Raw genomic sequence first — 27,122 nt, 5'->3', positions numbered from 1 at the left:
TTACAACTGTTACTAAATACAAAGCAACTGCATCTGGCTGAGGAATTTCTTGAGTGGTAGTCACTGCAGGCCACCTGAAAACTAGTGTACATTTTCCATGTTTTTATTCTTTTTCCTAAGTAATCATTTTTCACCCCATATCAGAGACAACGTTTCAGGATATATGGCCTCACTGAAGTCTAAGTACTATTACTTAGCTACTTTAAGCTTAACAAATCTTATCAGTGCTAACATGCTAGAATTTTGTACAAGCAGTTCTTAAAAGCAGATGGGCAGCTGGGTGTGGGAAAGGAATTTGCAGGTGGCTTCATGCTGTTTCACACATCCCTGAATTAGAGATAGGAAACAAGCGGTAGAAACAAAAACTTGAGCAAAGTTGAGATAATGTAAATCGGCTACAGTGTTAAAGATGAGCTTTGGGCAGTGGCCAATTGCTGGCTGGCTCAAAGTTTGTCTGAGGGTCTCTAACCAATTGTATGACAGTTTCAGGCACGGACAGCACGTGGGACTATGGGGAAAGTATATATAGTAGTTAAAAAGGGCAATAAACTTCTGTTCAAGAGCCGTCAGGAGTCTGTGTTTTGCATCCCTTCAGCTGGGGGTTTGACCTAGAATTTTTTCATAAAGATCTTATCATCTTTTTTTTTTTTTTTTTTTTTTTCATAACAATCATATCATAGAAGATCAGATTCAAGCCAAAGCTTTGCCTGTATTTTGGCACAGATGAATGTTGGCATTTGTAATTTTCTGAGTTGATAAAGTTGAGTGGTAAAGTTGAGGTTTTTTGATAAAGTTGAGTTTTGTCACACATAATTTTTATCAGTTGTTGCCTACACTTGGATCTTTTGGTTTTAGAGAAAATGATGGAGATGAGGGCAATGTATGTATCTCTTTCTCAAGAAATACAAATATCAATGTCTCCCATTTTTCTCAGGCAGCCAAAAGTCATTTGTATGGATTAAGAGCAGCAAATAAGCATTAGAGTCAGGTTTGACTGATCTGATGCCAGCAAGATGAAGCTTCAGAATAATTTCTTTCTGTCATAAGTAACCTCTTTAAGACTGGTAAGTCAGTATAAAGATATATGTTCCATGGCCACAGAAAGGATTCATTTGCCTGTGTGGTTGGCCAAAAGCTTGAAATTATGTTCTGCTGTGTGGCAAATGTGACATGTTGGCTGAAAAGCAATAGATTGCCAAAACGCCCTGTTTCATTTCTTCCCTCTCCCATCCCAGTGGTGCATCTCAGCAAGCATAACTTTGCTACCTGTTCTGCTTTTTGGGGATATGCCCATGATAGCTGTCAGAGCAGATCCCAGGAAGACTCAAAGGTCTTGGACTGAATGGATTCCCAGGGAAAATTATAGGAAAAGTTATAGCTGACAAAGGGTTGCAATCCCATTATTCAAGAGGGGTGGAAGGGTGAGCAGGGGAGGGTTGCTTGCTCTCTGTTTTTCTAGAAGGTAGAAAGGAAGAATTCAAGTGTCATGCTGCTGCTGTGGTTTGAGGGGAATATGACTTGGTAAAGGTTAGAGAGGCAGTGCAGAAAGTAAGTTCTGACAGGATGGAAAACAGTTATCCCTATCACTCTCTGTGATTCTGTGATTCTATGTTATGATCCCTCATTCAGGAAGGGAAACTTGAGGTTAGAGAAATATGTCTTTCTCCCTCTCCTTTCAAGAAGTGATCTCTCTTTCCCATGCCCGGGCTGATTGCCAAGGCATCCAATTAAGATTGTTGCTACACCTTCCTGTTATGTCTTGATGGGCTATCAATATTTCATTTGGCCCACCTTTCCTGCCTTACATTAGGTCCCAGAAACTACCTCCACCCTCCCGCCCACAAAATTTTTAACATCCAGACGCTGTGCATGCCAATGCCCTGTGCTGAAGCTGAAAGCTATTCAGATGAGCTGTGTTGTGCCAGAGAATTGATATCCCTTTATCCGCCACCCTCTACCCTGTGCTGCCTTAGGGAACGCATGACAAGCTGCTGTGGGAAGAGGCCATAAATGAGAATGTAAAGAATGGTAGCTAAAGAGGAACAAGCGACCAAAGCTTTTTATATTTAACAAAGAAATATTGTTCCTCAAGAAGCCCAGATGAGCCTATACCTTTTGGTGAGAGGGGTGAGGAACAGTGGGTAATGGTTCATGTGGCAGCACCAGCCTGATGGCAGAGTAAAGGGTTTGAGGTAAACATTGAGAGAAAGCCATAGGAAGGTAGAAAACATTAAAAAAATCAAAGAGCAATGTCTTATAGAAGACACAAAGGCTCAAAAATAGGTTAGCAAAGGCAGGTAGAAAATTAAGACGCAAAAGGAAAGTTAGATTGCGGAAGAAGGTGCAGTGGAATTATGAAGATCAGAAGACTGACATTCAGCAGCAAATCTGAAGATACAAAAGGTACTTCACCCCATTGTATGGCACAAGAAGGATATCATGGTATCATGAGCTTGTAAAATGTGAGGAGACTGCTTGTGTGTCCCTGAGTGCAAGGTGTGAACAGAAGGAGTTAGTGGTATGCAGTGCACTCTGACTCTTGTCTTAATGACTGGAGCATATTGTGCTCATTTTCTAGAGTGTGTCTTTGGGTCTGCTTTCATTCCTGAAGAACCCTGCTTGCATGCAGCGAGGCTGCTTCACCACACAAACCAGATTGTGGTACCCGTGGATGAAGGCATTTTGAACAGACAGCGCCTGCTCCAGACAAACATGCAAATGTAACTGCATGCAAAGGAATGGTCTTGCGTAGACCAGCATATAACTGCTTTGGAAGTTATGCCCAGAGTGTTCATTCCACAATTTTGTTTGTTTATTCTGCGATCAGGTTGTAAATGGGCAGCTGATGGGCTCCCCTTAGGTTCTAGGGATACAGCTATTAACTTTTTAGTTTCTTCTCTGATGCATGTAAAAGGAGAGGAGAGGGGTCAGGATAAGGGCCTGAACTGGGTCTTTCTCAAAATACTGAATTAAATTATTGGCATCTCAGAGGATAGAAGGAGAAACCTGCTTATCTAGCATATTTAAATTGTGCATTTGGATAGATGCAAAGACAGGTGACTTGTTACTTCACCACAGTACATTTTGTAACCCTGTAATATAATTTGGATATAATTTGGCTAATTTCTTGTAGAGCAACAGAGGGAGCAGGTTTTATTCCCTTCCATTGTTGATTCCTGCCTGCTGCAATTTACATTTACATCTCAGAGGTATTGCAAAAAAAAAAAACACACACACACACAAAACAAAACAAAAAAAAATAAAAAATAAAAAAAAAACAAGAGTAGTTGACAACAAGAGTAGTTGACAAACCCAATAAAGCTTCAGTTTGGTTTCTGTGGTGAGATAGTGAAACAAGACAGTCGTTCCACTGTGAAGAAGAAAGTTTGCCCAAAGAAGCTAATAATTTGATCAAACTTAATTTGTGGAAATGCTCCATGTACATTACTTTTTAGAATAGAACATTTGACAAGGCTTGAAAACCACGCCTATTTGGAATTGTTCTGTAATTTATTGGCAGGACGTCTTGTAGAAACTAGTTGACACATTGTCAAGTTTCCATATTGGCAGCACCTTATTACCTGACATATATTATTACTTGGTTGTTTTATCTTTCTTCTATCCTATATTATATCTGATGAGTAAATGCTTATCAATCATATGGCAGTGGGTGGAGTTAGGGAGAATAAAAGCTAAAAATTATGCTATCATTGACAGCATCTCTGGTGGCAGGTTTAGAGGGCAGCTGCTCTCTCCTAGGGATAGCTTTGGCTTTTAGAATGTGTAATTTTTATTTGCCTCTGACTTTTGAAGCTCACTGGATTCTCCACTGCAGATGAACAAATATTCTCAGAAAGCCAGCAGGTTGGCATTTTGAAGGAGCAAGCATGGAAGAAAACAGACAGGCCCTCGCGGAGGGCAAAATTTTGTTAGTTTGGCTGTTTTTGTTTGTGGTGTTAGTTCTGTTGCCTTCCGTGTTTAGAGTGTCATTGGGGATTTCTCACATCTATGTGAAAATTTTAATAAAAACATTAGAGGTAAGTTGAGAATTGTGTTAAAAAGTTACATCGTTACTACAGGACATATTTAATAATAATAAAAAAAATCTGTTTATTTGATTCAGATGCCATAAAACTCATGAAGGAGGTTTCCATTTACTTTGATATGTTTACTTAAGTGTTTGTTTTTGTTTTTGTATTTTTTGTTTGTTTGTTTGTTTGTTTTCCTGCTCTTAAGTTACACAAATGTTGTCTTTAATGATATCTAGTTAAATGCTGTGTTATACTCTGGAATCAGTTTGAGGTTTTCTTATGTTAGAGATTCCATGTTATATTGCTTCTAATTCAGTCTGGTTAGAATACCTCATGCTATACTTCAGGAAAGTAAAGTATCAATAAAATGACGCTTTAGTTTACAAGAGTTTTTAAGTAACACAAAAATGTATTGTAGATGTAAGCTTAATGGTTTTGTTTTGGTAGTTACAGTTATATACCATGAATAAGTATTCTTCTAGGTAAGAATACAGACTGTGCTTGTTTTTCTTCCATTTATAAATTCGTGTGATGGAGCAGTCACGAATTCTGCTGTACAAGACTTGAGGAACACATGCCACCTTCTGAAAGTGCAATTTTTCTAGAGATGAACAGGTCATGGCTAAGATCCTAATTCTGCTGATAACAGTGAAAGTTTTCGGGGCATGTTGATAAGCCAGGATTGCATGTCATTTTTCAAGTCTGACTTTTTATGCCCATCAGTGGCCAAAAAGTAGGTGCTGTCAATTTATCTTTTTAAACACTAAAGCATTTCAGCTTTCCAATATATAACCTTTGTCTTTTCTGATAGAAAACTGTTTTTTGTGAGTATACTTCTACATATGGCAGAAAAATTATTGCTATTAGACTGCTGGAGCATTTGTGCAGCAGAATGTGTTCATGGCAATGTGATATGATTAATATTACATACATCTTATCTTGCCATTTTTTTTTTCTGTCTTATTAAAATAGCTTTGTCTCTTTTTTAGTACTGATTAAGAGCTCTATGGCAGGAGCTGGCTTCAGCTGTTTGAATTTAGCATAGCAGACATGATTGTGAACTTTAGATGTTGATACTTGATTCAGATGTTGATATCAATGGGAAATGGCTGGCTGCAGGGGGTGTATGTAATATAGGCTTTCATGTGCTTTTTTTTTTTTTTTTATCAGCCATTGCTATGCTGATTTTAACTCTTATTAGTACCCTGAAAAAAAGGCTTGTGTCACTTGTATGTAGAATTGAATTCATCAGGCACAAACCTGAGGAGCTCATTGGACAGCTCTGCTGCTGCAGTTGGCAGATACTGAAATAATTTGTGCTGTTTTTTTTTTGTTTGTTTGCTTTGTTTCCTTCCCCTACCCCATGCTTTTACCACTTACAAAGGAAATTTGCCACATCATGGCAGGCATTCATTGTAGGAAGACACTTCTCTTTGGAAAGGGCATTAAATGCTTTTTGTCATAATCCGTAGTTTTTCTAACAGGTTGCAAGCATGATAGTCTTGCTTAAACAACGCTGAGGATTGATTTATCAAAGAGAGAGAAAGAGAGAAAAAAAAAAGTAATTAATCACTCTGTAGTCAAATACATCCTCTTATGTATAGTTCCCAATTCTGCAACAGCTGATAACAGGCAGAGTACAACTCAGTGTGCTGCGGTTCAGGCTGGTTCCTTGTAGGCATTTTTTGGTTTTGTTCTTTGCTTGAGAGTTGTTTCCCTGCTGTCCTGAAGGCAAAGAAGGGAAATTTCCTGTGCTTTTATATTCTGATTCATTTCAGCTGTTTTTTGCTGAGGAATTGTGCAAAGAGCTTCTCATGCTACCAGAGTAGCTGAGATATATCTTGGTGGGAAGTAGGGGAGAGAACAGAGGGAAGGTTAGGTTCCTTCTGCTCGTACTGCGGCTCACACTGCTCTGGGATGTGCTGGGTTCAAGCCTATGCGTGTAGGTGCTGGGCCTCTTCTGGAAGTCCTGGGGCTCCTTCCAGAGAGCTTGACTGATAGTGTTGTGAAATGTCAACCTGTGTCTAGCAATGGCATTAACTGCTTGCCTGAGATCTTACTCAGAGAGTGATGCACAAAAACTATCCTCAGGAATTGTTGCTAGCCCTAGTGGTGAAGCATGATGCCTTGCTGAATAGCTGCTCCAAAAGTCCTTAGCCCAGGCACCTAGGAATGTATCGGCACAGTAATGACTGTATCCCAGGAATATCAGGGCTCTAGGGAGTACCTAAGAACTGATTAGTAGTTTACCAAGGAATCCAAAGTTGGACACTGTGACTGGATTCTCCACTGTCATGCATTTGATTCAGTCTGTTATATAGCGCAGTGAAGTGAATGGAAAACTTCTCATCTGAGAACACTGTATTTGCTTTGTATAGATATAAATAAGTACACAAGCTGGGAGACAGAAGGAAAACATGATTTGTTTTCCTCCAGGTTTTGGCAGTTTGAGAAAAGTAGAAGAGCAGACAAGGAAACCGAGGATTTGAATATCAAATAATATTCCTTCCAAAGTTGCATTTTCAAAGACAAGGTATCTGTAGCCCTTAGTGAATTTGCTGAGAGCTCAAGTTTGCAGATCTGTTTGTAAGCTATGAGTAATGTTGACATATGATGAGGTACCTCTTTTTCCTTTTCCAACTTCACTGAAGTGCTTTAGAAATGAAAACAATGACTGAAACAGAAGAGCATGCTAGAATCTATGTATTTTGTATCTTTGCTCTGTATTCTGTCTGGAGAGACTTGAATTTTTACCCTTTGCTTCTTCTCCAGCAAGAAATCTAGATATTTGTTTCTTTGAAACAAAACAAACCTTTTTCCAAAACAAGACCTGATTTTATTTTCTTTCTGTTTTCCCGAGCATATTGATAGCATAATAGAAAAAGAACTCCAGAACAGTAATATTTCAGTTGTTTAACTGGTAGCCCATAATCGCTGCTATTACCATTCATTCGTCTTTAAGATATTTCTGAAAACATTAAAAATGGATTTGAAATGGTTAGTGTTATCCTTTCCAATAGGGTCATTCTCTACCATAGGCACATAAGCTTTTCTTTGTGAAATAACACATTTTTTCCAAACTTTATATTTACTTGTCTGTAATGATGATTGCAGCAAAGCTATGCTGAGAATGTAGTTCAGGTTCTTTACTGCTGCAGCTGCAAAAAATCTATTTGCTAGAATGAAATAAACACACTGAGATCTCAGTCGTGTGGAGAGTGCAATAGCATGTTAGACAGCTGTAGCTCCATTTCCCTAGGATCTTCTGGAGTGTTTTTGAGACCTGAGGTTCTGTGTGAAACAGGAGAATTGCAGTTCTTTGAGAAGCAGTCATTTGTAGGAAAGGCGTTAGCCGGCTCATATGGTGGATACTTCTTTGAGCAGCTACGCGGAGTATTACTTGAGTATTGGGCTCACCCATGCTTTGAGGCTGCTAATACAGCGTAAACTCCAACTGGAGCACAAGCAGATATTTGCCAACCCTTAGGTTAATAGAAGAACCTCCCTTCTGTGCTTTCAAATTCATGGTTATCCCAGGCTAGCCACTGCATCACATAACAAAGAAATGATAGTTTTGTTTTTACTCCAGACAAATGACTGAGCCTTTTCTCAACCTATTTCATTGGCCTTTTGAAGGGCAGCCAGAAGAGTCGTGAGTGCTTTTCCACACCTGAATGTGGAGAGTCCCTGTCTGCACATCTTCATCAGCCCTGCCATGTAGTGCACAGCGATCATCTGGGTTCTTGTTCTCAGCTAGAACACGAACACATGTACAGTGAAGAGAGGCTAGACTGGGAAGCTAGATGAAAAAATCTCAAGTGCTTGATCACAGCTGATGATTTTATGTGGCACTGGAAACTCACTGACTTTCTCTTGGGAATTATATCAGAATGTGGAGTAATCACCCCAAGTTAAACACTGTGCCTTTGTTACCCATGAGAACACAGCTAAGAAGAGAACTGAAAGACCCAGTGTGGTGAGTGATTAGAAAAAGCTTTTGAGAGGACACAGGAGAAGAGGTAGTAAAACATGGGAATGGAAAGAAAAAGAGGCAGAAATGAATTATTACGCAATACAGAAAAAGTGAGTACAGAACAACACACCAAGCTGTACTTAAAAAGAAAAAGAGAGAGGAAAAAAAAAAAAAAGAAGAAGAAATGAAAACTTTAAAAATTATCATTCCATATTGTGTAACTTACAATGTTATGTACCATGAAGGGAGTAATTAATATAATGTACTATTATTCATGCACATTTTGTTCAGAAGGTAATGACAGAGCCTCCCACGGACTGTTGGAGTCTTCAGAATTCCAGCTGGGATCACCTGCAAGGATGTTTGGGCTTCTTGGGTCCTCATCAGCTGAGAAGTGGGAGGAAAGAAAGCCTGCTTCCTGGGTTGTCTTTCAGTCAGCAAACTTAGGAATGAGGTTGCTCCATTCAGCTCTTAAGTTCTGTGTTAGTTGCAACACCCATGGTTTTGTAAGGTATTTGAAACAGCCTTTCATTACAGTTTTGCAACAAAGACCAGCCAGACAGTTCTGTCTCAATACTGTACAAAACAAGGGCAATCAAAAAGCTTTATTTCATATTCAAAAACAAGTGAAGCATACAGATGTCACAAAATGCAGAATAATATGGGAACTACGCTGCTGAATCAGTCCAAAGTTTGATCTAGAATTTTTGATCTAAGTTTGATCTAGCCTTGCTTTGGCAGGAGACAGCTCCTGTGCTTGATGAAAAGCCTAAGGGCTGGGTGAGTGAGTGTACAGCTGTATTGCCAGGATCACTCTCCCTACTGCTCGTTGCTTCAGCCTCTTGTTCTGATTCATGAGTTAGTAGAGGTGACTAACTGTGTTTTATGTCCCATGATTTATGTCCCTTTAAACTAGGTAAGAAGGGCTTTAAACTAGGTAAGAAGGGGGATGGGGCTAAAGCAAGGATTGTTGGGGCTGTGCCAGGGGGAACAATGGCAAGGCTGGAGGATAAGGTAATGGCCCAGCTGAAGTGCATCTACACCAATGCACGCAGCATGGGTAACAAACAGGAGGAGCTGGAAGCCATCGTGCAGCACCCAGGCTACAACTTGGTTGCCATCACGGAGACGTGGTGGGACCAGTCTCATGACTGGAGTGCTGCAATGCCTGGCTATAAGCTCTTCAGAAGGGACAGGCAGCACAGAAGGGGTGGTGGTGTGGCTCTCTATATTAGAGAGTCTTTCGATGTTGTAGAACTCGAGGCTGGGAATGACAAGGTCGAGTCCCTTTGGGTTAGGATCAGCAGGGACAACAAGGCTAGTGTCCTGGTCGGGGTCTGCTATAGACCGCCGAACCAGGATGAGGAGACAGATGAGGAGTTCTACAGGCAGCTGACAGAAGTTGCGAAATCGTCAGCTCTTGTACTCGTGGGGGACTTCAACTTCCCTGACATATCCTGGAAGCACAACACAGCCCTGAGAAAGCAGTCTAGGAGGTTTCTGGAGAGCGTGGAAGATAGCTTCTTGACGCAGCTGGTTAGTGAACCTACCAGGGGTGGCACCCCGCTAGACCTTCTCTTCACAAACAGAGAAGGACTGATGGAGGATGTGATTGTCGGGAGCTGTCTTGAGCAGAGTGACCATGAAATGGTGGAGTTCACTATTCTTGGCGAGACCAGGAAGGGGACCAGTAAAACCGCTGTATTGGACTTTCGGAGGGCTGACTTTGAGCTGCTCAGGACACTAGTTGGTGGAGTCCCTTGGGAGGCGGTTCTGAAGGGCAGAGGGGTCCAGGAAGGCTGGGCGCTCTTCAAGAGGGAAATCTTAATGGCACAGGAGCAGTCTGTCCCCACGTGCCCAAAGACGAGCCAGCGGGGAAGAAGACCAGCCTGGCTCAACAGAGAATTATGGCTTGAGCTTAGGAGAAAAAAGAGGGTTTATAATCTTTGGAAAAGTGGGCAGGCCACTAGGGAGGACTTTAAGGATGTAGCGAGGCTGTGCAGGGACAAAATTAGGAAGGCCAAAGCTCATCTGGAACTCAATCTGGCTACTGCCGTTAAAGATAACAAAAAATGTTTTTATAAATACATCAACACAAAAAGGAGGCCTAAGGAGAATCTCCATCCTTTACTGGATGCGGGGGGAAACTTAGTTACAAGAGATGAGGAAAAGGCGGAGGTGCTCAATGCCTTCTTTGCCTCAGTCTTTAGCGGCAATACCGGTTGTTCTCTGGATACCCAGTACCCTGAGCTGGTGGAAGGGGATGGGGAGCAGGATGTGGCCCTCACTATCCATGAAGAACTGGTTGGTGACCTGGTATGGCACTTGGATGTGCACAAATCGATGGGGCCGGATGGGATCCACCCAAGGGTACTGAGAGAACTGGCAGAGGAGCTGGCCAAGCCACTATCCATCATTTATCAGCAGTCCTGGCTATCGGGGGAGGTCCCAGTTGACTGGCGGCTAGCAAATGTGACGCCCATCTACAAGAAGGGCCGGAGGGCAGACCCGGGAAACTACAGGCCTGTCAGTTTGACCTCAGTACCAGGGAAGCTCATGGAGCAGATCCTCTTGAGAGTCATCATGCGGCACTTGCAGGGCAAGCAGGCGATCAGGCCCAGTCAGCATGGGTTTATGAAAGGCAGGTCCTGCTTGACGAACCTGATCTTCTTCTATGACAAAGTGACTTGCTGGGTGGACGAGGGAAAGGCTGTGGATGTGGTCTACCTGGACTTCAGCAAGGCTTTTGACACCGTCTTCCCACAGCATTCTCCTCAAGAAACTGGCTGCTCTTGGCTTGGACTGGCACATGCTTCGTTGGCTTAGAAACTGGCTGGATAGCCGGGCCCAAAGAGTCGTGGTGAATGGAGTCAAGTCCAGTTGGAGGCCAGTCACTAGTGGCGTTCCCCAGGGTTCGGTGCTGGGGCCGGTCCTCTTTAATATCTTCATCAAGGATCTGGACAAGGGCATCGAGTGCACCCTCAGTAAGTTTGCAGATGACTCCAAGCTATGCGCATGTGTCGATCTGCTCGAGGGTAGGAAAGCTCTGCATGAGGATCTGGATAGGCTGCACCGATGGGATGAGGTCAACTGCATGAAGTTCAACAAGGCCAAGTGCCGGGTCCTCCACCTGGGATGCAATAACCCCAAGCAGAGCTACAGGCTGGGAGAGGAGTGGTTGGAGAGCTGCCAGGCAGAGAAGGACCTGGGAGTGATGGTTGATAGTCGGCTGAATATGAGCCAGCAGTGTGCTCAGGTGGCCAAGAAGGCCAACAGCATCCTGGCTTGTATCAGAAACAGTGTGACCAGCAGGGCTAGGGAGGTGATCGTCCCCCTGTACTCAGCTCTGGTGAGGCCGCACCTGAAGTACTGTGTTCAGTTTTGGGCCCCTCGCTACAAGAAGGACATGGAGGTGCTTGAGCGGGTCCAGAGAAGGGCGATGAAGCTGGTGAGGGGTCTGGAGAACAAGTCCTACGAGGAGCGGCTGAGGGAGCTGGGCTTGTTCAGCCTGGAGAAGAGGAGGCTCTGGGGCGACCTTATTGCTCTTTACAGATACCTTAAAGGAGGCTGTAGTGAGGTGGGGGTTGGTCTGTTCTCCCACGTGCCTGGTGACAGGATGAGGGGGAATGGGCTTAAGTTGCGCCAGGGGAGGTTTAGGTTGGATCTTAGGAAGAACTTCTTTACCGAAAGGGTTGTTAGACACTGGAACAGGCTGCCCAGGGAAGTGGTTGAGTCACCATCCCTGGAAGTCTTTAAAAGACGTTTAGATGTAGAGCTTGGGGATATGGTTTAGTGGGGACTGTTAGTGTTAGGTCAGAGGTTGGACTCGATGATCTTGAGGTCTCTTCCAACCTAGAAATTCTGTGATTCTGTGATTCTGTGATGATGGTTTTAGTCCGTGTCTTACTGTAAATTGAACCCTTACTTACTGCTCCTTGAACCATTTTCAGTAGATCTCTGGCAATATGTTCTGGGCAATGAACTCCACTGCTTCGCTGTGTGTTTTGTGGAAATGTACTACATTGTTGCTGTTCATATCCCCTGCCCTGTACTTTCATATGATACTCCTCCATTCTTGTAGTAGAGGAAAAATGTATTACTGCATCTTAAGCGCCAGCTCTGCACTGATCTAGGTTTTGTAGACCTGTTGTATGTTATCTCAGACAGCTGCTTTCCAAGCATTCCTCTACTGGAAAGCTCTTCCTTGTCTACCTTGTCCTCTCCCTTTGTGGCCTTAGTTGCCTGCTTAATTTCAGAGTGCCACTTTTATCCCACTGTCTCTGCTGTGAGGTACTAGGTAATAGTAGTAGGATTTTTTACTTTTCTAGTCAATGTTTCCAATTTTTGTTCATTTTTTACTTATCTTGTTCGTTTGACTTTGTTAATATGATTTTGTGAGTCACTTTGGTCAGTGATTATCACCCCTCTTCTACTTGGGAATCAAAAGGCAGATGCCCTGAGGTATTCAGAATCCCTTAAGACAGTATGAGCAAGCTGATTTCTGGAAATGCTTACCAACTGACAGGTGCCTGTTCATGTAGGAGCATTGTGGGCAAGCTGAGGAAAACAAAAGACAGAAAGTGAGGCAAGGGGCTTTATTTGCAAAGCTTAGGTGACTTATTTTTATTTTGTCTCTCATGCCTTAGAGCTATCCTTCAGGATATCAGGTAGGGGGTGAGGACCAGCAACAGAGTATCATAGAATCGTATCACAGAATGGCTTGGGTTGGAAGGACCTTAAACACCACCCAGTTCCAGCCTCCTGTCGTGGGCAGGGATGTGCCACCCACTAGAGTAGGTTGTCTAGGGCCGTGTCCACCTGGTCTTGAACACCTCCAGGGATGGAGCATCCACAGCTTCTCTGGGAAGGCTGTGCCAGTGTCTCACACCTTTACAGTGAAGAATTTCCTCCTAACCTCTAATCTAAATCTCCCCTTTTTTAGTTTAAAACCATTCTCCCTTAACAAAAGTTGTTCTTCATCTTTTTTGTAAGCCCCCTTTAAGTATTGAAAAGCTGCAATGAGGTCTCTCCGAAGCCTTCTCTTCTTTAGGCTGACCACCCCCAGCTCTCTCAGCCTTTCTTCACAGGAGAGGTGCTCCAGCCCCTTAATCATCTTTGCAGCCCTCCTCTGGACCCGCTGTATCAGCCCCACATCCTTCCTGTGCTGGGGGCCCCAGATCTGGACGCAGTACTCCAGGTGAGGCCTCAGAGGGGCAGATGCAGCCCAGGATGCAGCTGGCCTTCTGGGCTGCAAGTGTGCACTGCTGCCTCATGTCCAGCTTTTTGTCCACCAGAATCCCCAAGTCCTTCTCTGCAGGGCTGCTCTCCTTGAGTTCTTCTCCCAGTCTGTACTCATGTCTGGGATTACCCCAACCCAAGTGCTTGTACTTGGACTTGTTGAACCTCATTAGGTTCATGCGGGCCCACTTTTCTTGCTTGCCCAGGTCCCTTTGGATGGCATCCCTTCCTTCTGGGGTATAAACTGAACCACTCAGCTGGGTGTCATCTGCAAACTTGCTGAGGGTGCACTCAATCTCACTATCTACGTCACTGATAAAGATATTAAACAGTACCAGTTTGAATTTAATGAATGGCTTAAGTTTGCCACATGCCTACCTTCACTTTTATCACAACTTTCTTGTTGCTGTGCACTATCTTCTTTCAAATCTTCTTTCATGTCTCAGTATGTGGGCTACAGGCTTTTTTGACACCCCCCCAGGCCCCCACTCCTGAGTGACTCACCATGCATTGTGACAGGTTGAGACAGTTAATGTACCAGTTCAGCTTTCCCAGGGATAAACTGGTTTTCTGCTTTCTGGAACAGCTGCTGTGTTTTAAATTTATGCTGTGTTTTAATAAAATGTTCCAGTATAGATAAGCCAAATGTCTTTATTTTATTTTATTTTAAATTAAAATAAATTATTTTATTTTATTTATTTTAATTTATTTTAATTTATTTTATCTTCTGTAGTGTTATATCAGATGGATTTTATGGAGTTGCAAATATCACACCACTGTGCCTATTTGGCTTCCTTGCTTTGTTTTTTTTTTTTTGGTTTGTCTGTTTGTTTGTTTTTAAGATGGCCAGTAACAAATGTCAACTGAAGGAACTACAACATCCTGTTTACACCATCATAAACTATCCTTTTTTATTATTATTATTATTTTGTTTAACTTTGATAGCTACATAAGGAGCTGATAGGGACCATGCAAAACTTGAGGGTAGCAAGAAGGTAGTTGAAGTTAAAGGCACGTGCAAGTTAGTGGTGTGCCAGGTGATAAAAATTTTGTGATCAAGCTGTGTGGTGAGGTAAATGGTTATGCATGCAAGTAAGATGGGAAATAAACTGTTCAGCAAGAGCCTACCGCAAAGTAGAAGGCTGGACTCCTGCTGATGGAAGAATTCATACCAGGTGAGGACATGTGCTGAGTGGATCATTGATGCCTTAAAGATGATCACAGCCTACACACGAGAACCTTAAGTTCTTTGTTTGGTCAAATATATTGAGTTAAATAGAGGAGGATCTAGTACTGATGAGAGCTACTATTTGTATGCCTATATAAGTATTATGAAATCATTATGTGCCAATGTAAAGCTTTAAGAAGTAGGCATATTGGTATATTTGATCTTGCTAATTGAGTTTAGTGCCAGTCTGCACAGGGAGGAGAAATTTGTTTTTTCTCAAAAAGGTAAAGTGAGAGAAGGGTAAAAGCTGATTACCAGAACTAATGCTTCAGAAGTGCTGTGGATAAGAAATGATCCATCTACTGCCTTCTGTTAACACAAATGGCACAGATGTCCTCAGGATAAGATAATGTCTTTTATTCTTTAAAATCCTTTTTCAGGTCTTTTATTCCAGAATGTCTCTAATGTCAGTGATATTATTGTGCATCGCTGTATTGCCTGAAGCTGACTAGGGAAGAGAGAGTTTGGGACTTGTTGACTTCACAGAGTCCCGTAGATAGCTCAGTAATTTGGTTGAAGAAAAAATAAAATTGTCAGTCTCTTGAAAATGAGTTTGAACCAAATGATCTTTCACGACAATGGCTACAGGTAATCAGTGTAACAAATGAAAAAGGAGGTGTTCAAGACAGCCTTCGGGCTGAATTTTGAAATACATGAGACCTAGCTTCAATAAAGGAAGCTTAGACAATTCACATAGGGACATTACAGACTACCTGGAAATGACAAAAATGAAAACCATCAACATCTACTTTTCTTGTTTTGGGAACAGTGGGCCACCCTGCAGATTGAGAAGGGAGTAAAAATGCAGAAGGCGCTGGCACTTGAAAATTTAATCTCCAATGGTAAGAATGAAGGTGACACAGCACTATTCATCTTGTATAAGGGCAGATGCTTTAATATCTTACCCAGGAAAAAGTGAGCAGGTATATAAATTGCATCTGGTATTAAGAAAAAAAAAAAGTTGATAAAGAGTTCAATGAGCAAGTAATTGCTGATTTTGTAAACCAACAAAAGAGACCTTAAGTACATTATAGGCAAGATAGCTATGAATGATTGAGCCTTCTGAATAAAAGGCATTCAAGAGACCAGTGTAAGTAGAGAAAGGTATTGCTGATAAGCTTTTGGGAAGCTGGCCCATGTGTATTTTGTACTTTCTGACGCCGTCAGTTCAGTCTGCACAAGATCAGGAGTGAGAATTTTTTGCACGTGATGTTGCTCTTTATGGGTTTTCTCTTGCTTCTTGTACTTCCCAGCATGCAAAAGATCAAGTCTCAAGTAAAGCAGCTACACCATCTCATGGATCACAGACAGTTTGCACTCTTCTTTAGGCACAGGGATAGAATTTGAGACAGTAATTTTTTTTTCTCTTCCCTCCTTTTATTTCTTCTTTAGTCACACAGACTATTTGGTTTCTGAACTAGTGACTTTCAGGACTGATGATTTCCTGTGCATTGAAGGTTTGACTGAAGAGTAACTAGAGGAAGTTTTGAGATTCTGATCTATTAGTAGCATGCTGATTAAGGCACTTTAAATTAATTTTCAATAGTGCATATTTAATGCTCCCCGTTTAAAATCAAAAGCTGAAACCAACCAAAGAAAAAAAAAAGTACCAAGTATTAGCTGACATGAAACAATGCAATTCTAGTAATTTTAACCAGGCAGGTAGGAATCTGATCTCTGACCTCAGCAATCATCACTGAGACTTTGCTGTGTGGCTGTCCTTTGAGGTGTTAATTTTACAGATATGAAACATGAATTTTTCCTTCTTCTTCTGCAGTGTTTTCATGTCACTCTGTGTATAACTCTGTAAAAAATCTAGATGCTTTCATGTTTCTTGGTACTGAGACAACCCTTAAAGGAGAGGGGATGGGGAGGAGATGTCTCTGAGAAAAAAAAAACAGAGGAAGATGTTTATTACAGCTGGGAAGATAGTATGGAAAAAGTGAAACTATGCGCCATCAGCAAGAAAAATAACAATTTTAACACTGTCTGGCTTTGGGTCAAGACAAGAGGAGGGATCTGTAATCTTGGCAGTTGACATTCATTCAACAAATCTATTGACATTTTGAACTGTGTGTACTTCAGTTGTTTGATAAATGACAGTGAAGTAGATGTTGTGCTCAGGCTTTTATTTGCAGCTCACTCTGAACACTTGTCTCCTTTCTTCAACATCTTAGTGGTTTAGTATGATATGGCATAGGATTAGAGAAGTAACTTGTAGAATTAAATGCCAGTACATAAGCAAAGCCTACCAATGCAATTACAATGCTTAGAGTGGTAGGAGAGTCAGGTCTAAAAATCACGATCATTTCAGTTTTTTTACTAAGGGGAAGGAACACTCATTTCCTCATGTAGTTGCCTTGTTGTTTTTCTTTCTTTGTTTCTTGCTACAAAGGGATCATCCAGAGAGAGGAAACATCCATGGAAAAGGAGATGGCTGGCCACCACAGGGAATACTTCCACCTTGGGGACGTTATGTACTTTGCCAAGAAGGCATGTGAGGCAGTGGCAGAAGATGAAGTCACACGGCGCTTCTCCTCAGAGGAGCTGCTGTCCTGGAATCTCCTCAGCAGAACCAATGCCAACTTTCACTGTGTCAGCTGGCAACTGACTGTTGTGTGGATCATTGGGATCCTGATTCGGTACTGTCTCCTGATGCCTTTTCGGTGAGCCAGATGTAATTTCCTGGGATTTTTTTATTTTAAATGCCACTTTTTATGGATGTTGTAACATTAGGTACTATTGACTAGTGCAGAAATGAGAATGTAGCAAGACTTTTTTCCAAGATGCCATCAAAACCTCCCAGAGGAAAACAAAAAAAGTGCTGAAGATGTATGTTTCTTATGTTCTGTATTTTTTATTAGCATGCAAATGTCTATATTCATTGACTTTACCTGTCTGAATAAGAGAGGAAGATTGTACGCTGAACTGCTGTGATGGGTTCTTTACCACCAGATGGCTTGAGATCAAGGCTTAGTTCTTTTTGGAAGGTTGGCACTGGGCAGTACAAGATCTTGTACTCAGTGGAGGAGCAACTGAATGAAAAGCCGTGCTCATATCCCATTGGCCTTAACTGCTTTCTATTGCTAATTTGTTGCTATGTATGGTGGAGAGAAACATCCTATAAAGGAATCACAGAGTTAGAAGGTTAAGATTACATTTACCATTTTGCTTCTTATCAATGATTATTTTGTTTTGTAGCATCTGCTTGGCTTTCTTCAGCATCCTCTTGCTGATCTCTGCAAACACAGTAGTAGGACAGTTTCCAAATGGCAGGTAGGTGTTTGCTGAGGGCTCTTTCCATTTCTCCAAGGAGCTGAATTTTAGGGCATTGGAACATAAGTGTACTTGAATTTGGAAGATTAATATGTACAATTGTGGGGTGATTTTAGTCTACTGTTAAGCCATGGAGCATTCTGTGTGAGAAGTACAGCAATGGCACCTGAAAGCAGACATGTAATGTAACACAGGAAGCTACTGCTGAGAGTCCATTTAGAACAGTGAATAAAGGGATGTTTTACTTGAGTCAGAACAGGGCAAGTTAATTATCTACCATGAGCAATTCTGCATAGAGACTCTGATAAAGTTATGTCCTGTCAGTGCAAGCAACTTAAATGGGATTCAATAGCTAAAGGTTTTTATATTTAATTAATGTTAATACATGAATCAATAGCAGTAGCTTTCAGAGAAAATCTATAAAACAAAACCCCATCTATAATCTCATAATGTCTTCTCCTCTGAATCTGGTCCTTTTAGAACAGATCTGAGTAGAAGAATGGACTGACAACTCTTCTGATAACTAGTAATCTCCTCCTATGTGGTGATGTTAGTGTAATAAATCCTCTTAGCGTGGTCTTTGTAATAATGGCAATTGAGAGCAAGTTGGAAAGTTTGCATTATAATGCTCTATGAGTGACTACACAGAACTAGAAATGTACGTACAGCTTCCTTTCTTCTAGGGTTAAGTGCTGGCTGAGCAACCAGGTTCAGATGACGTGTGCTGCGTTAGGTATCCGATGTCTGAGTGGTCTTGTTCAATTCCACAACAGGTAAGTGGTTCAACTCTGCTCTTGCTTGTTAGGCATTTTGTACAGTACTGGATGTCTCCAGTGTCAGAGAAAGATTTTTATTCCATTATTACACTGCTACTTGGATCATAGAGCTTCTGTAGGTCATCTAGGCTCTGTCTGTCTTGATTTCAGTGAAGAAGTTTGTGTGCTCTGCTATGCTTTCTGTTGTGTATTGGCAGGGTACACAAAGGTGGACTAGTGCTCTATTCTTCACTATAGAAATAGGCGTTTTTCTCTATTTCTTATTAACATGTAATTGCATAGAAAAACATCACTGTAAAACGTTCAGTCGTTCTACTAGCTGATCTGTTTGGAGACTAAGTCTTCACACTCATCTGTAGTAACTTATGGATGGTAATTTAGTAATATTTTTTTTCTAATATGCTTGCTGAGTTGTTGACATTTATGCAATGGAGCCCTCTGAAATATTTTTTGTTGGTATTTCAGAGAGGAACCAAAGCCATCCTTTTTTTTTTTTTTTTTTTTTGACTTGAAAGTTTTAGTGTCCAAGAAGTCTTCGATATGTTCCTCTGTGAATGTTCATGTATGCATTTAAAATGCCTTTTCCAGTGATGTTGCATATTCTCGGATATAAGGAAACTGATTTTGATGAAAACTAGTAAAATTCAAAGGGACTCTCAGAAGTATGGGGGAAGATGACTTAGCTGTTGTAATGATAGCCAGAGGTTTTAACACACCTCAGAGTAATATTAGTATTTTAAATCATCTTGTTCTTCCACTTGCTATGAATGTACAGGTAGGGTATGTGCAAGACATTTTATTGTCACTGAGGGTCTCTTTTGTGGATGTACATTCCTTGGATAGATTACCTGATGGGGCTTGCAGTCTGGAGAATAAACATGAAATAAGACTTTCCCTGTTGTTGCAGGGAAAACAGACCACGGAAAGGAGGCATCTGTGTAGCTAACCACACATCTCCAGTAGATGTTCTAATCCTGGCTAGTGATGGATGCTATTCATTGGTATGAACAAGAGAGCTTGTAAATACCGGTAATGTTGAGATGCTCGTAGATGCAGTGTTGGACAAGAGGATGAGCTTACTGGCAGAGAGAGTGGGATTTTATAGCATTCGAAATCTCCCATTTAGGACTGTGATGTAATAGACACAGGTAGGTGTGTGCACACTTCTGACCAAGAGAATTGGTATCATTTGTGTGCAAGCTCAGAAATTGGTTCATCTTTAGTTAGATTTTTTTTTCAAGAAAATATCTGTGTGTTTTTGCTAGTGACTTTTATTTTTTGGCTTGCAGGTTGGCCAGGTACATGGAGGGCTTCTGGGACTTATTCAGAAATCTTGCATGCAAACCACTCAGCATGTTTTATTTGAACGTTCAGAAATGAAAGATCGTCATCTGGTGAGAAAAAAGTAAGGTAGTGAGATGTTTGCTTAATTGTCCTGTCAGGTCTAGTAATTAATTTTGAGGCCCCATCATGAGCTGAGAGTGTTCTGACCTTGCATCTCTTTGTGGCAGGCAGCTGTAGATTGTTGTCTGTGTAAGGTTTTAAACTACTCCATCAACGAAAGTGCAGTGTGTAGCGTTCCTCTTCTGAATTTCCAATCGCTTGCCCTGTAACCTCTGGGAATTTTCATGTTGGTACAATCCGTCTTCCTGCCCCAGGCAGGACCCTGCTCATTCAGTTTCAAGTGTGATGATTCTGGATGTCAGGACCAAAATTGCAGTTCTGACAGCACGTCCTTCCAGAACATGCCTTGCCCTGATACATTTTTTCATCAGCTCTGAGCATCAGAAAGCTGGTTTTGTCTGGTATGAGTATGGGATAAAGGGATAGTTGCCAACAATATGAAACTTTAACCTTAGGCTTACCTGTTTGCTTGTGGAGATCAACAGGCTATTTGAGGGAGCCAGCGACAGCCCATTAGCAACTTCCTCCGTCCTCTTCAGTCTTACGTATGGAAATTTGAAGAAGGAATTAAGCAAAGAAAAAAAGATCGAGGTACCACCTAGCTTGTAGAAGCTGGAAGAGCATCCTGGAGAAGTGTTCATGTGTGTTTGTTGCCTGTACTGCTCTAAAGGCCTGCAGTGCTGATTTCTGGCAGAGACAGTGTATTGGACTTGAAGGCCATGAGAAGGATAAGACTCAGTATAGCAGTTGTTAGCCTTTTAAGTGTTCACAGAGAATCTTCTTAGTCACACAAAATTATCATGACATACAGTGCAATGCAGCTAACATGAAGCAAGTATCTATGGCAGCTAGTCCTTAAAAGGGAGTTGGTCCCCTTATACTGGAATGATGTCTGATTTTTTTTTTTTTTTTTGGAAGCTGATGTTTTGTTTATGTGTTTTAACATAGAGTGGACAGGAAATGTATGCTCTTGATTCATAGGAAATGCACATAGATATCTTGAAAACCAGCAGATTAATCTGCATCATTAATCTGCTTAGTGAATTATTTTTTTTAACAAAAGTGGTTCTTAAGTGATGCAGTAAAACAGTGGCCTTTCTCTTTTCTAGATGTGGAGAAACATTATATATATGTAAATCTGATGCTAGGAACCTGGAAAGAATTAAACATTAAAATATTCCATGTGTTTTAGTCAAAAAAAAAAGGGGGGGGGGGAATAAGAAGGTTTGATTGTGCTCATTGCTAGAACCTGTCTAAGATTTTAACGTGCCATAAGAAGCCATTCTTGGGCTTCCTTTTAATTGGGTCAACATGGTGATACATAAGTAGAGGGTACAGTTTTATAAAAATCCTACACATGTATTTAGCAAGAGAAAAACGCTAAAATCAAGGCCTGAAACTAGTATAAATCCTTGCTGAGACCATTGACTGGCAAAGAGTTATTGAACAAGAGCTTCACCTGTAAGACATCACAGAATCAGCTAGGTTGGAAGAGACCTCCAAGATTACCTAGCCCAACCTTTCACCTAACACTAACAAGTCCTCCACTAAACCATATCACATATCACATATCATCTAAAGGACCTTTCTTTTAAAGACCTCCAGGGATGGTGACTCAAACACTTCCCCGGGCAGCCCATTCCAATGCATAACAACACTTTCAGTAAAGAAGTTTTTCCTAACATCCAACCTAAGCCTCCTCTGGCACAACTTTCACCCATTACCCCTCTTCCTATCACTGGGCATGTGGGAGAATAGACCAATCCACACCTCAGTACAGCCTCTTTTGAGTTACCTGTAGAGAGCGATAAGGTTGCCCCGAGACTCCTCCAGGCTGAACAACCCCAGCTCCCTCAGCTGCTCCTCGTAAGACTTGTTCTCCAGACCAGCTTTGTTGCCCTTCTCTGGACACAATCCATCACCTCGATGTCCTTCCTGTAGTGAGGGGCCCAGAAATGAACACAGTACTTCAGGTGCGGCCTCACCAGAGCCAAGTACAGGGGGACGATCACCTCCCTAGCCCTGCTGGTCACACTGTTTCTGATACAAGCCAGGATGCTGTTGGCCTTCTTGGCCACCTGAGCACACTGCTGGCTCATATTCAGCCGACTATCCACCATCACTCCCAGGTCCTTCTCTGCCTGGCAGCTCTCCAACCACTCCTCTCCCAGCCTGTAGCTCTGCTTGGGGTTATTGCGCCCCAGGTGGAGGACCCGGCACTTGGCCTTGTTGAACCTCATACAGTTGACCTCATCCCATCGGTGCAGCCTATCCAGATTCTCCTGCAGAGCCTTCCTACCCTCGAGCACATCAACACACGCACCTAACTTGGTGTCATCTGCAAACTTACTGAGGGTGCACTCAATCCCCTCATCCAGATCATCGATAAAGATATTAAAAAGAACTGGCCCCAGTACTGAGCCCTGGGGGACGCCATTAGTGACCGGCCTCTGACTGGATTTGACTCCATTCACCACAACTCTTTGGGCCTGGCTACCCAGTCAGTTCATAACCCAATGAAGCATACATCAGTCCAAGCCAAGAGCAGCCAGTTTCTTCAGAAGAATTCTGTGGGAAATGGTGTCAAAAGCCTTGCTGAAGTCAAGGTAGACCACATCCACAGCCTTTCCTTCATCCACTGTGATAGAAGGAGATCAGGTTCGTCAAGCAGGACCTGCCTTTCATAAACCCATGCTGACTGGCTCTGATCACCTGGTTGCCATGCAAGTGCCACATGATAACACTCAAGATAATCTGCTCCATGAGCTTCCTGGGTACTGAAGTCAAACTAACAGGCCTATAGTTTCCTGGGTCCACCCTCTGGCCCTTCTTGTAGATGAGTGTCACATTTGCTAGCCACCAGTCAACTGGGACCTCCCCTGAGAGCCAGGACTGCTGATAAATGATGGAAAGATGGCAAATGTTTAGATTCTTAACAAAATTCAAATGCAAGTCTTCTATGAAAATGAAGTATACACTAAAATTTTATTTTGTCTCCACAGAATTAGAGAACACATTGAAGATAAGGCCAAATTACCCATTTTAATTTTTCCAGAAGGTAGGAAACAACTGCATAGATTTTTTTGCCCTGCTCACTTTACACTGAATGCAGTTTGTCATATCCAATCTTTATAACTGAGATGTCTATTTTTAGTGTGTAGAATTAATTAGCTCTTATGAGATATGAGAAGTCAGATTCAAATATTTTACAATAGTTCTATGGCAGTCTATTTGTCATTATGTGTAGCATAATGAAAGAGAGAATGGGCTCTGGGATTATGGTACTGAACAAAAGCGTGCTTTCTCTCTAGCAACTTAGGTCTCCTTTAGGTAGTGTAGGATTCATTTGCTGATACCTTCTCTATGTTTCCATTCTGGCTAGGCACCTGCGTAAACAACACATCAGTTATGATGTTTAAGAAGGGAAGTTTTGAGGTGGGAGGGACCATCCATCCAGTAGCAATCAAGGTAACGTATTTGCAATTTCACAAACACGGAAGGACTTTTTGCAGATGGCTCTCAAGTCAGAGAGGCTGTTTGTGTGCAAACCTTAAAAGGGGTTTTGTTTTGTGGGAATAAGTCACTTAAGCAAGTCCTGAGACAACTGAATCTTTTCATGATGCAAAATGTCTTGCAGTCCAGTGCAGTATGGAAAACAGTTTGCTGAACATCTTTAGCAACCTGAAAAGTACATTTGGAAATGCTGTGCTGCTTGTGCAGTTCTATCTGGCCTTTTGTCCTAGGCCTACTGGCTTTTGAGGGATAAAGGCATGATACTAGTAATTGCACTATTCTCTTGATGCTTGCAAGGCTTTCAGAACAGCTTTAGCCCAGTCACTCTACCTCTTCCCCTAACATTCTTTCTGTGCATACGCCTTAAATCTCTTCATACCGGTTAGAAGGCAGAACATGCTTGTTCTTCTTGTCTTCCAGTATGACCCCCGCTTTGGAGACGCATTCTGGAATAGCACAAAGTATTCCATGATGACCTATACTTTTAATGTGATGACCAGCTGGGCTATTGTCTGTAATGTGTGGTACCTGCCACCAATGGTCAAAGAGGTACTTAAGCTTTTGTGTGTGTTTTGGAAATGCTCATCATAGGTTTCTGAGAGGAAACCCGCATTGTTTTTCACATTATGTTAGCAAATCATTATTGACAATCTAATGGAAAAAGGCCAGGCAGTGACACTGTAGTCCTAAAATTAAACCAAGGTTGGGAATCAGAGTGCAAGGCCTATTAGCACAATGAAAGCCATCCTAATACAAATCTGCATTTCCTTCTCTAGGATTCATGGTGTGCTCTTGGAGTAAATTAAGCTTATATCTGTGAAGGCTGTAAGCTTCCTAGAGCATAATAATTTATCTGTGCAATAGATATCTCAGAGTTCTTGTAGCTGGACAACTGAATTACAGTCACCATTCATACCTGATGGCTGCAAAAAAAAAGCTTATCTTTGTGCAGCTAACACTACAAAGCTTGCAAAACTTTAAAAGAAGGATTTGCACCCTCTCTCTAGCTTGCTTCTTCTTTACAGTCATTTCTGTTCCCTGTTTTTTTTTTCTTTTTTCTTTTTTTTTTCATAATGAGGTCCTGTGGGACACCTGAAACAGCAGAGCAAGCCATATAACAGGGGTATATCAGCTCTGGGCACCAACCTGAAGCTGACAGCTAAGACCTTTGCTGCAGCAGTGTGCATTCTGCTACTGCCTACCCCACCCCTTGCCCTGCCCTCGTCCTGGCAGGGAGGCTGCTGTAATGCATCTTCAGAGTCCTCTGCAGTTCAGGTAAACAGACCCTTGCAGAACCATGATAATACACTGGCACTGAATGCACCCAGCCCCAGCTCTATTGAAGGCACCCCGTCTCCTCTGAGGTGATTTTGTCAATGTGTTAGCAGCTTCTTGGGGTTAGACCGATGCTGTGGTCCTGGGTGCAGATACATCCCCTGCTCTGGCCAGACCTGTGACCTCGCTCTGTGTGTTACTTTGGATTGCCACGGAAACCACAGAGTCTCACACTTGGTTCTTCTTGGCACTGAACGTGACAGACCCAGTGTGCCGACTTGCCAGGTGGCATTCCTCAGGATCAACTGGAATATTACTGCAGCACCCGTTTGTCTTGTGGCATAAACAAAAGTGTCAGCTTTCTGACAAAAGACGCCTACTTAAGTGAGAAAGTTGCACAGCAAATCACTGATGTCTTTTTTAGGAAGAAGAAGATGCCATTCACTTCGCCAACAGAGTCAAGGCTGTCATCGCTGCTCGAGGAGGAATGTCTATACTTCCTTGGTATGAGAAAACTTTGAACACCTTTGAAGTGGAGTTAAAAACATATCTAGGTGTTTTTTAATCTAAAACTTAAACCTTTTAAAATTTCTTCCTTTTTTTTTTTTTTTTTTTTTCCTTTGACTGTAGTCCATTATCCTTACTGACTCAGACTAAGATAATAGTACCTTATTCTGTTAACAGCTCTACTAGACTAAGTGGATTTAGTATAGAAAGAGAAACAGAGCTGACAGGTGGATCCAGCCAGCAGGCATAATTTGGTGAAAATAAATATTTTGCCCATTATGCCCTGGATTAAAGGAAGGCTGTTGTTTATATATTGCGTGATAGATTTTGGCAGTACTGATCATTTGTGTTGCATTGCAAAAGCCAGCATTCAGAGTAAAAGTTGCTGTGACTATGCCATATAAATATTATAACATTTTTCTGTCTCTGAAGTGAACTCAGGACAATTTCTTATCTGTATCTTTCAGGGATGGAGGACTGAAAAGAAAAAAGGTCAAAGAGTCTTTCAAGGAAGAGCAACAGAAAAAATATTGCCAGATAGTAACAGAAAATGGATCTGTGGGAAATGGAAATGTTTATTAAATGGTATTTATTTTATCTCTTTTTTTTTTTTTTTGACAAGGCTTAACTACAAAGAAAATGGGCGCTTTTTTTCTTTTCTTTTTTTTTTTTTTTTTTAATATTAAAACCCACATCCTTTCCTGCTGTCCCTATAAGTTATTTTGCATATAATGCAGCAGGGAAGCCATGAAGAGATAGTATTTTTTTTTTTTTAAACAAAGCCGTCAATTTAAAAATAGGAACATTTATGACATATTTGAGAAATTCTGTGCAATGATGAGTGAGAAGAATTGGTAATAAAATTACTTAGGTTAATTAAAATGCCATTTTAAGAAATCTTTGAGTTACCCTGAAGACTTACCTGTTAATTTCTTAACTTTTAATAAAACATATCTGTCTTCCCAGACTGTATGGGTGAGCTGTTTTAGCTGTTTTCCTGTGAGCTGCAGGCACTGTGTTGCTGTAGAGATACACCTTTTATATGAGGAGGCACAGAGAAATTCAAGAAAACGTTTTGAGAATTGCAAGTTGGAGGTGAAGAGTTGGATGTCTGAGGGAAAGAGGCAGTTGCTGACCTTACTCTCGATGTCCCAAGACAAGGCATTACCAGGCAGGAAGATTTCCAGGGTCCCACTGATCAGCAGCAGAACAGCAGCAATTAGCAACATGTCCCAGATGCCTGGTTGTGTGACAAACGGATAAATTAGTGAAAGTCAAGGAGAATGACCTAGGAAAATATATCATAATTTTAAATATATATTTAGTGACTTTGCTATATCCCTTTTTGTGTCCGTTTGCATGCATTGTGCAAATTAAAGAAAACCCATGTCATGGCTTCTGTTATGCTCTGTTGTAATTATTGCTGGACAGCCACTGGCTTGTGTTACCACTTGATGTGAAGGCTGCTGATTGCTGTCACAAGCCTACCATCCAGAAATAAACACTGAGTATACTTAAAAAATCAGAGATGTATATATTCCTGTGATCTGAATGTCACTTAGAAAGCACACACAAATAGGTGTTACTTTGCTGAAGCTGCTTTAAGACACGAGCCAGTAAGGATAGTAAATAAGGTTTACATTACAGCAGCCCATTGAGTGAGGTCTCAGCAGAGACAGAGGATCACAAATACACATGCACAGATTTAGTACTGCCCAGCCATGAAGAGCTTAGGGCTTAGGTGTTAAAAACTAGTATGTATGTTTGGGGACTGCTGAAGGAGGTGGTAACTCTCCTATGGCTGCATGATACAGCAAGTAGAAGAGAACTTCTGCTCTTATGCGGTCTGGTCTGATGTATCATCCCAGGCTTTAGTTTCTATAAGTACATGAATACTCTCT

General features: G+C 41.6%; 1 protein-coding gene across 1 annotated transcript; it reads left to right on the top strand.

The window, feature by feature from the left end:
• Positions 1-3,887: 3,887 nt before the first annotated feature.
• Positions 3,888-25,803, top strand: LOC311208956 (glycerol-3-phosphate acyltransferase 3-like; the record flags this gene model as incomplete). The annotated part of the gene is made up of 12 exons (XM_084286002.1): positions 3,888-4,037; positions 15,240-15,312; positions 16,866-17,136; positions 17,672-17,746; positions 18,430-18,519; positions 19,430-19,523; positions 19,812-19,927; positions 22,929-22,984; positions 23,309-23,394; positions 23,860-23,988; positions 25,139-25,218; positions 25,689-25,803. The coding sequence occupies 12 exons, from the start codon at positions 3,888-3,890 to the stop codon at positions 25,801-25,803; spliced, it is 1,335 nt and encodes a 444-aa protein (XP_084142128.1).
• Positions 25,804-27,122: the final 1,319 nt, after the last annotated feature.

Source organism: Netta rufina (genome assembly GCF_964035555.1).
Source record: "Netta rufina genome assembly, chromosome: 4".
NCBI classification, from domain to species: Eukaryota; Metazoa; Chordata; class Aves; order Anseriformes; family Anatidae; genus Netta; species Netta rufina.
Note: the sequence above shows the minus strand (reverse complement) of the source record. Positions and strands in the feature narration are given on the sequence as shown.